The sequence below is a fragment of the Myotis nattereri genome (genome assembly GCF_964212035.1).
Source record: "Myotis nattereri genome assembly, chromosome: 9".
Taxonomy (NCBI): domain Eukaryota; kingdom Metazoa; phylum Chordata; class Mammalia; order Chiroptera; family Vespertilionidae; genus Myotis; species Myotis nattereri.
Window position 1 is genome coordinate 41,012,471 of NC_138084.1, and position 11,437 is coordinate 41,023,907.

The 11,437-nt window shown below is 35.2% G+C and overlaps 2 protein-coding genes across 2 annotated transcripts; both read left to right on the forward strand.

Annotated features, from left to right (window-relative positions):
* Positions 1-1,886: 1,886 nt before the first annotated feature.
* On the forward strand, positions 1,887-2,831 carry LOC308524108 (olfactory receptor 52K2-like; the record flags this gene model as incomplete). The annotated part of the gene is made up of 1 exon (XM_081098259.1): positions 1,887-2,831. The coding sequence occupies one exon, from the start codon at positions 1,887-1,889 to the stop codon at positions 2,829-2,831; it is 945 nt and encodes a 314-aa protein (XP_080954385.1).
* Positions 2,832-10,489: 7,658 nt separating this feature from the next.
* On the forward strand, positions 10,490-11,437 carry LOC308524094 (olfactory receptor 52E4-like; the record flags this gene model as incomplete). Its single annotated transcript, XM_081098246.1, has 1 exon — positions 10,490-11,437. The coding sequence occupies one exon, from the start codon at positions 10,490-10,492 to the stop codon at positions 11,435-11,437; it is 948 nt and encodes a 315-aa protein (XP_080954372.1).

Here is an 11,437-nt window from a genome sequence, read left to right on the forward strand (position 1 = left end):
AGGGAACTGACCTCTTTTCCTTAAGAATGTCAAATAAAAAATGACAAGAGCACACAACAATAGCCTTCTGGTGTGAATACCCTGTCTTGAACCATAAATACATAGGCCATAAAATAGAGATGTCTCTTATTGGTCACATCGCAGAAGGAGGTTGTGTCTGATTTGTTGATATTTGGTACCTGATAACCCAATGTATAAGTAGAGACACCTGATTTTTTTTTTTTTAATCACTTTGGATCCAAAAGGGTAGGTAATTATTTTTATTTTTATTTTTTGCAAATCAATCGCAATCATACCTATTTTTATCAGGTTAGCAAAAAATACGTTTTTGTCATTTGTTTATGTGTGTCATGAGATGAAAAATGTTAAAAAATCACTGCTCTAAACCATACTGACTCATAATTCTACTGTTGAAAAATGTGGGACTATGGAAAGCTAAATCAGTTTCATGCTGCAAAGAGAACTTTTTGCCTATATAATCAGTATATGTTTACTCTCACCAAAGTATAAGTAAATAATCACCATTATGATCCTAATGCCTTCCCAGAGACTTTTTAATTATTAGTTCCTGAGGCTAGTCCTCTGGTGGCTGCAAAACCCTCAAAGGATGTCATCTGCCCAATCAGAACAAAGAAAGGTCCTCTCATTTACGACCATTGACAGCCATTCACATGAGGCATTCATTTTGTATAACCCTCTTGAAAGACCGTAGGCACTGGAGGAAGAAGTGGGAGGCAGCTGATTTGTCTTGTAGCCTTCTGAGAGAAGAGTGCAACCCAGGCAAAAATACCAGCCAGATGAAGAGGTAGCAGGACTACATGAGACAGCAGCATTGCTAGTGGAAAGAAAAACAGGAGAGGAATTAAAAATATTTAACACTCTATGCAGCATAGATAATGAGCAACAAATGGACTCCAGCCATAGGGCTGAAGCAGGCTCAGACACTTCTCCTGCAGTGCCAACCTTGAATATTTTAGTGGCTACATTGTAAGGTCATTTACAGGGTATCCAACACATGGTGGGTAAAAGAAAGGCAGCCATTCAGTAACTTTTTATGGACTTACTAGTATAAACAGCTGAACAAAATATTTTGGAGATGTAAAGATATTTAAGACATAGAATAATGATAAATGAAATTATTCATACTGAGATAGTGCACAGTAGGACACCACTATGGAGATGTGTCTAGGAAAAATGGCTGGATGCTTAGTTTACACTTTATAACGTGATAGTAACATAGAGATCAAGTAAAACTAAAAATCGTACTCTCTTTAAATGGTCCATATATTCAAATTTGTCTTTGCTTATCAATCTGATCATATTCACATAAATTGACTTATACTAGGTTTAATAACATTGTTTTTAACCTAAAATAGCAATGTGCTTTATATTATGATTGGCTTATATATAAATAATTTTCTAATGAAGTTAAATAAATGGGCCTCATAGGTAAAAATATGCTTTGGAGACATAATCAGAGCAATAACTTTCTAATTCTCATTTGAAAATCAGCCTCTTTTGTTCTTATTAATTTATATGTTTAATAAAATTATAAGTCATTTAAATAAGCACATGTTATATTTGCAGCACTTATTAGGTGGTATTTATATAGTGGAGCAGAAATGCGATACATGACCTGTTCTTTCGTTTCCCTAAGACAGAGTCTACTCTTTCTTTTATCTTTTGGATTTTGAGTTTAAAGCAAATATTACTGGCTAATTCCACATCTCTTCACCACATACTTGAAACAGGTGCAAAATTTCCTACCACTGATTGTCAGAATAGGTGTCACATATTTTAGGTATAATCAGAGAATGTATGTTTTGCTCAATCTACTGAAAATAATTTCACAACACTTAGGCTAGAGCAGCTTTAGCGACTCTGAAATGTTATTTCCAAATAGAACCAATGTCCACCCAGCTACTTTCCTCCTCCTTGGAATCCCAGGGCTGGAGGCTGCTCATGTCTGGATCTCCATCCCTTTTTGCCTGGTTTATCTGCTGGCTGTGAAGGGGAATTGTGTCCTTGTATTCATCATCAAGACACACCCCAGTCTTCATGAACCCATGTATCTCTTCCTCTGCATGCTCTATGTGAATGACCTGATGCTTTGCACCACGGTGGTTCCCAAGATTCTCAGTCTCTTCTGGTTCGATGACAGACAAATCAACTTTAAAGCTTGCCTCATCCAGATATTTTTCATCCACTCTTTGTCCACCATGGAGTTGGGATTCCTGTTGGCTATGGCCTTTGACCGATATGTGGCCATCTGCAACCCTCTGAGGCATTCCACCATCCTGACACATGGAGTGATCATGGCTTTGAGTCTGGCCATTGTCCTACGTGGTGTTATCCTGCTGACTCCACATCCTTTCTTACTGATGAGGCTTCCCTATTGCAAAACCAACATCATTGCCCACACCTACTGTGAATTTATGGCCCTGATCAAACTGGCCTGTGTTAATACCAGGGTCCACAGATTATATGGCTTAATTCTTGCCTTCTTTACTGGTGGGCTGGACTTCATAATGATAATCTGCTCTTACATTCTCATTTTTCATGCTGTGTTTCGTCTCCCATCAAAGGAGGCCAGACTCAAGACCTTGAGCACATGTGGCTCACATGTTTGGGTCATCTTAGCGTTTTATACACCTGCCTTTTTCTCCTTTATCACCCACAGGTTTGGTCAGAACATAGCTCCACACATCCACATATTTATAGCCAACATGTATCTTCTGAGTCCTCCTATGATGAACCCTATCATCTACGGTGTTAAAACCAAAATTATCCGGCAAAGTATTCTTAAAGTACTCACAAATATGTATGTTTGAGTTTGTATGATTTTTTTAAAAATTAATCAGCAAGACAGGTGTTACCATGGAACTATGGTCTTGTTTATATTCAAGTAAATCTATATTATCTGAGAAGACAAACTTTCCAGGTAAAAATTGTGTCATATTTATTTTAAAGAGTATGGTTAATATATGAAATAAAGTAGTCCTGGCAATTGTGTGCTATTTTGTGAGAGACATGTCTATATTCAGTATAGGGTCATTTCTTAATTCATGTCTGCCCAGTACCTAGAAACCTAGAATCAAGTTCAAAATGTATAAATAGGTATATATATATATATTTAATGGCACGTGCTTGCTCATTCTATTATTTATTAGCTAAAATATGTACATTGACCTTGAGTAACTGATATATAGGTGTCAGTACAAATTTATAGAGACAGCATTATTTCTTGCTTTAGCAGTTAATGATCTAGGAACTAAAAGTAGAATAATAATCATGGGCAAAGTATGTATCTGAAAATTTTAAATCTCTTTTCATTTTAAAGAAATTGGGACTATGATTGAGATAGCTTATCAAATATTCTTTGGTATTTAAAAATACTTTAGCTTATAACAAAGTCTTTGAGTTTTCTAAGTAATGTAGAGGTTTTATATAACTTAGTATGTGTCACAGCAAGATTTTAGGAGATGTTTTGTTTTAATAATAGCATATACCTTAATAAATCTTAGTTTGGAAAAAATATAAAACAAAAGAAAAGAAAAAGAAATGGAAGTTATAGTGGTCAGATGGAAATCTGCATAAACTTTCCCATCCAACAAGAATATTCTGCAATCAAGTCACTTTTTTTAAAGGTTTTAAAAAGTATAGCCTTAATACTGAATATTTAGAAATATGGTACACACAGTCACCTTAGTAATATAAAATTTTAAATTACTTTCTTATGAACTCTTAACATGGATGGCTGATAGTTTCCAATAGATAAAATTTTGGACAAAGGTACCAGACATTTTAAATACCATTTAGTCATTCAGGCAATTAGGAAGTTTTTTAAAACATAAATATGACAAATACATGGCTTTCTGAAGTATAAATTGACATACAAATCTGTATATTTTTATAATGCTTTTCACTGAAATATCTTTAAAGAAACATTCTGTAACATGAAGTTGAAAGCTCAAATTAGATATAATGAAAGCTATGATTTTATTAAAATTGTGTAATTCACATACCAAATATTTACATAAAAGCAAACATAAAACCACAAACATAGTTTTGTTCTCTAAGTCTAAAATTACTACTGAAATAACTGTAAGATAAAGTTGCCAATTCAGAATGCTCATAAGGAAACATACAGGAACAATATATGAAAAACTTTATTCTCCCTTCTGAGAAGCAGTAGAGTGACAAACTGCCCCCGGGGGTTGTCAAAGCTCTCCTAGACCTCCAGGGGAGTAGATTCTTTTGTAAACAGAACTACCTACATCCATCACCAGAACACAAACCTATTATAAGTTTTCTTTTCCAAACTTTGTAAGAACAACTAGGATTACTTTTGAGGATAAATGCAGCATGTTATTTTTTTTCAGTTATATTAAGAAATAATCTACATACATCACTGTGTAAGTTAAGGTGTACAGCATGATAGTTTGATTTACATAATTGTGAAACGATCACCACAAAAGGTTTAGTATCTATAGATAATAATAAAAAATAAAAGTAATTTCTCCTTGTGATGAGAAGTAATTTATTTTTATGATCTACTCTTATAACAGCTTTCAAATATACCATGCAGCAATATTAACTATAATCTTCATGTTGTACATTATATCCCTAGGACTTATCTTATAACTGCCTCCTCCAATTCGCTCCCCACCTCCTGCAGCATCTGTTATTAACTTGGCTTTATATGATATAGAGCATCTCAATTTATTCATAATGACAGTGACTATAAATTTTCTCTGATTATGCTGTTGAATTTTTATTTTGTTTTTGTAAAATTTGAACAGCACTGAAAAGGTAAAGGAAAAAAATTTTTAATGTAAATTGAATATACTTACCAAAATCACAGTGGGAATTTTGCAGCCTTCTTTTCATGAAACTATAGTTTGAGTATATATGAATTATATAATTGTCCATAATGTGGACAGTTCATGTTTACTTTTTGACACTAGATACCTAACTTTTATTTGCTTTTTCCATTCCTTATATACTATCAAAGATCTCTCTCAAGTTCACCAGTGTGACCAAGTTGTCTATCTTTTTATACCTTTCATCCTTCCTTTACTTGTATTTAAAAGAAAGTCTTAGGATCAGGCAAATGTAAGTGGTTTTGAAATTTTTAGAAACGGAAATATATATTTAAATGAACTTATGTACTCAACACTTAAGTTTTACTTTATAATTTTGAAAATGTTAAGGATAACTCCAATATCAATATCCAATCTTTATTCACCTTAAAAAACTATTACATGATATAGATATATTAAAACTTATTCAACATATTCTCTTTTATTAAACATTCTATTCATTCTCTAAAATTTTTAATTATCTATGTAAGTATGTGTATATGTATGTAATCATTTACTTACATAAACTTTATTTTTTGAACAGTTTTAGGCTCATAGCAAAGTTGAGAAGATAGAGAGTTCCTATATACTCTCTGAGCCCACATACACAGCCTCCCCTACTATCAACATCCCACATGAAATGGAAGGTGATACATTTGTTACAATCAATTAATCTATGTTGGCACATCAATATCACTCAAAGTCCATAGTTTACTTAGGGTTAACTCTTGGTATTGTACATTCTGTGGGTTTTGACAAATACATCATAACATGTAGAGTGTCATACAGAAGAGGTTCATTGCAGTAAAAATCTTCTGTGCTACCTCTATTCATTATTTCCTCCCCTCAGTCCCTGAAACCACTGATTTCTTTTTCTGTCTCCATGGGTTTGGCTTTTCCGGAATATCACTAAATTGGAAACAAACAGTATGTAGTCTTTTCAGATTAGCTTCTTTTATTTAATAATATGCATTTAAGATTCCTTTATATCTTTTCATTACTTGACAGCACATTTATTTTTAGGGCTGAATAATATTTTATTATCTGGATATACTGCAGTTTACCGAAGAACCCCTTGGTTGCTTTCAAGTTTTGGTAATTATGAATAAAGCTGCTATAAACATTCATGTGCAGATTTTCGTGTGGGCACTAGTTTTTAACACCTTTGGGTAAGTATCAAGGAGTGTGATTGCTGGGTTGTAAAGTAAGAGTTTGTTTAGTTTTGTAAGAAACTTCCAAACTGTCCTTCAAAGTAGCTGTATGATTCTGCATTCCCACAAGCAATTAGTGAGATTTCCTGTTGTTCCACATCCTCATCTGTATTTGGTGTTGACATTGTTTGGATAATCCTGATAGAGGTATTGTGGTATCTCACTGTTGTTTTAATTTCCAATTCTCTAGTAAAATATGGTACTGAGCATATTTTCATGTGTTATTTGCCATCTGTACATCTTCTTTGGTGAGGTGTTTGTTTAGATCTTTTGCTTGTTAAATTGGGCTCTTTATTTTCTTGTATTTAAAATATGTTTATATTTTTGTGAGTTGTTTATCAGATGTGTCCTTGTATTTTCTCCCAGCATGTGACTAATAGTCGTGTCCTTTCAATAGTTTCTTTTACAAAGCAGATGTTAATGAAGTCCAACTTCTCATTATTTTTTTCTTATGTAATGCATTTGGTGTTGTATCAAAAAAATTATTGCTACCCTGGCTGGGTGGCTCAGTTGGCTAGAGTATCCTCTGGATAAGCCAAGGTTTCAGGTTCGATCCCCAGTCAGGGCACATAAAGGAAACAACCCATGCGTGCATAAAATAAGTGGAACAATAAATTAATGTTTCTCTCTCCCCCTCTCATTATCTCCACTCCTCTCTCTCTAAAACAAATAAATAAATAAAAATCGTTGCTAACCCCAAGGTCATCTACATTTTCTCCTATGTTGTATTTTTGTTTCTTAGTTTTGAATTTTACATTTAAGTGTATGATTCAGTTTGACTGAATTTTTGTGAAGTAAAAGAAAGTGCTGCCCTAACCGGTTTGGTTCAGTGGATAGAGCGTCAGCCTGAGGACTCAAGGGTCCCAGGTTCGATTCTGGCCAAGGGCATGTACCTTGATGTGGGCACATCCCCAGTAGGGGGTGTACAGGAGGCAGCTGATCGATGTTTCTCTCTCTCATCGATGTTTCTAACTCTCTATTCCTCTCCCTTCTTCTCTGTAAAAAATCAATAAAATATATTAAAAAAGAAAAAAAGAAAGTGCTGGGTGGGGCCTTGATGCTAAACCAAAATTAATTTGGGTAAGTCTGAGCTTAGGCCACTGGCTTCAAAGGGGACAATTATGCATGGGCAGCAGAAAGCACCTATAAGACCTCTGGTAACCAGAGGGTAAGAGATGCAGGAGGAGAGTAAAACCAAGAAACTACAGAAATCAAGGGTTATGGTATGAAAGAATTATCTCCTTTCATGGCCCATTATCATTAGTTTCTCAAAGACCCTTAACTAAAATGGATTATAACAGTAACCAAATTGGGGGCTGTTTTCCAAAGCATTTAACATAGACTCAGGTACATATTAGGCATTAAATATTTACTGAACATCAAATTTTTATAATCACACACATACACAAATACATATAGGTGTGTATATCTATTTTGTGTATAATATATAATATCACCATGCTTTGTATAGGTGCAATAATTTTTATGCGTACGTATGTGTGTATATTTATATATTTATATGCATATATGTGTGAATGGGTGTGTTTACATATGTGTATAGAACTACATATATCTGAATACACATGATTATTTTATACACAGAAAGAGAGAGAGAACCATGTATGTTAAGTCTGACAGTATCACAGGAATCTAGTTTACTACTTTCTTTCGTGTTGCCTTCTTAGGTAAGTCCCCTATATGACTACAACCGTCATTTTAACTGAACTAGGTTTGATTGAACTAATTTTAACTAACTAGTGGGGTCAGAGGCACTTGTATAAATAACCTGTTTCTTTAAAAATCTCCTTTAATCTCGCTCACATCAAATTTCATAACCAATTGATGTCATGGGATAGAGAAAATGTGTTCTCCCGCAGGTATCACACTTCTCAGAAGGTGAAGAAGCATCTGTTTCAGAGTTTGAGCCCCTGGGGCTTCCCCCCAGTGGGACTATAAAACCTGCATGAGCCTCCCATGCAGGTAATGATTCAAAAACTGAGTTCCTGGCTTTGATTCAAGACAACACAATTAATCTGGAGGCATTAACAACTCATGTATTAACAACTAGCCAAAGAAATGAGAGGCAGTAGTGGGGAGACTGTAGCATCCTGGTATGAGGAAGAGCTTCATAGAGATGAGGAATAAATATTTAAAGTTACTGTGGATTATTGAGACTCAGCTGTGCTGCAAATAGACTGAGAACATGCAGCAGAGGCTGACGGTGTGGTACCTCTGAAGATAAGTTAGAGACTTCTCTGGACTGCCTCGTGTTTAACAGGTAAATCAGTGTAGTCCTGCTACTTGGAACAAGCCACTTGTAAGGTTAGATCAGGATGCTCTTGAGTTTTTCCTTTACCATCCTTTAGGATGTCATGCACCAGTCAACTGGTACCAACTTTGGAAAAGGAAGTGGTGCAAATGTGTCCTCTGGTGTTAAGAATAATTAATTTAGAAATAAAATGCTTACCACTAGTTTCACAATGACCATCACAATGAAATCAACTGAGATGTTGGAATAGAAAGATTTTAGGATTATTTTATGGATTTGCTATAAACCATCTTAATCCATAACACCACATTTATAAAACAATAAGTAAGCACAAATGTCCTACTGCTTCTAAGTGCCCTATGAGAATCATTCATGATAATGCCTGGGAAAAAACATTACTATCTGTTGTCCCTTTATTTTGATTACATGTGGTAGAGGAACAATGGTGAAATTTTAGAGTGAATCAGGGTGTATTATATCCTTCTAGCACATGCTGAGTATGTGACTTAGGAGAAATTTAGCTTATGTAAAGTGCATGTTTCTTTTATAAATTAAAAATGATAAAGGTTACCTCATAATATTTTATACAAATCAGCAACTGGACACTTGCTAATGACTCTTAACATTTTTTGTGGTACATATTATGACACAAAAAGTAGCAAATGACTGAGCCAGCTGGTGTCTGTAATTGCATGTTGGTGTGGGAAAAACCCCATTTGATTACTTGATTGATTTAGAGCTCACCAATCTTTCTTTCCCAAAGTGTATGGTGTATTCTGAATTCTTAAGTATCGTGAGAAGCTCCTGTACTGTAGTTAGCATCTCAATATAAATTTGGTAAAAATAAATATTTAATGATAACTCTTTTGAGGACATACATATTTAGGATATACTGGTATATATATCCAAGTGTAGGAGTAACCATTAAATTACATATCTGAATTACTATGAAAACATGGATATTTTTTCAAGTCACATTTTCCTAGAGATAACAGAAAATCCAGGCAGCATACCCTTTGGGTGTGTTAATGGCTTTTCTCCTGTCTTAGAGCTATTTAGATGATTAGATGTTGTTTGTTTTATGGCCAAAATTCATCAGGGAGGAACATTTCAAAAAGTTTTGTCATTAAAAATATTGTAAATATGGAGAGCTTATTATTCCTTTATATGTTGTTTTCATTAATATATACTTAGAATAGTGATTTTCAACCTTTTTCACCTCATGGCACACATAAATTAATTATGAAAATTCTGTGAGACATCAAAAAATGTATCTATTGCCGGTCTGACAAAATATATATAAATATAATTTTGACTCATTCACATGGAAGGCTATCATTGTTTTGGCTGTTGTCATTTTTTGTTTGACAATGTAAGGAAAAAGCTGTTAGTACCCCTAACTACATAGTCAGGTATTGGATGTCTTAAAAATTCTTCTGGCACACCGGTTGAAAATGGTTGATTTAGAGCAGTGATGGCAAACCTATAACACACGTGTCAGAGGTGACACGCAAACTCATTTTTTGGGTTGATTTTTCTTTGTTAAATGGCACTTAAATATATAAAATAAATACCAAAAATATAAGTCTTTGTTTTACTATGGTTGCAAATGTCAAAACATTTCTATATGTGATATGCACCAGAGTTAGGTTAGGGTTTTTCAAAATGCTGACATGCCAAGCTCAAAAGGTTCACCATCACTAATTTAGAGTATACCTCATGCAAAACGTCTCAAAGTCCATAATTATTTTGGAGGGGTACTTTTCAATGAAGATGATATGAAAGTTTTTCCCCATTGTCTTATTAGGATGCAAGGAGCTGGTGTTATTTTTCAGGATGTTCACTTAGCCTGGCTTCCATAGACAGACGGAAAACACCTAGTATCAGGTTCTGAGCCAAAGGCAAAGTAGTAAGCAGTTGGAGAAGATAGTTTCTACTACAACTAGTTCTTAATGAGATTAATATCTGGGAATGAGGGATGAAATAATTCTAATTTCAGAGCTACTTACCAAGGGGCAATTAAAATTTATTTGATTGTATTTTTACACTGAATAATTCTATATTGTATATTTACCAGAATATATGTGCCTTTGATTACTCCAGGGACAAAAGAGGGAAAGAGATGTCTTCATTTAGTCAGAATCATTATGCCTGACTTTAACTCCACGGCCTTCACCAATCCCAGTGTCTTCATCCTGATGGGCATACCTGGTCTAGAAGACATGCATATTTGGATATCTATCCCTTTCTGCTCAATGTATGTCGTTGCCCTCATGGGAAACATACTCATCCTTTTTATCATCAAAACTGAGATTGCTCTTCACGAACCCATGTTTTATTTTCTTTCCATGTTGGCCATCACAGACCTCATCTTGTCAACCTCCACTCTTCCCAAGATGTTGGTTGTGTTCTGGTTCAATTACCATGAAATCAACTTCCATGCCTGCCTCACTCAGATGTTTTTCATCCATGCTTTCTCTGGGGTGGAGTCAGGGCTTCTCGTGGCCATGGCACTTGACCGGTATGTGGCAATCTGCAATCCTCTGAGACACTCATCCATTCTAACAAATTCTGTGGTGGTTCGGGTTGGCATAGTGGCACTTCTGCGTGGATTAGTGCTAATGACACCACATCCCTTTCTGGTAAAGAGGTGGCCATATTGCAGGACCAATATCATCCCCCATACATACTGTGAGCATATGGCTGTGGTGAAGTTGGCTTGTGCTGACATTTCCATCAATAGTCTTTACAGTTTGGCAGTCATTGTCTTAATTGTGGGGACTGATGTGGCATGCATCTCTCTGTCTTATATACAGATCCTCCGTACTGTTTTCAAGCTCCCTTCTAAAGATGCCAGGTTGAAGACTCTCAGTACTTGTGGGTCTCATGTTTGTGTCATCCTTACTTTCTATATCCCTGCTCTCTTCTCCTTCCTCACCCACCGATTTAGCAAGCATGTTCCACGCCACACCCACATCCTGCTGGCCAACATGTACTTGTTGGTACCCCCTATGCTGAACCCTGTTATCTATGGAGTAAGGACCAAACAGATCCGAAAATCCGTCCTACAATTATTCATGACTAAAACCAACTGA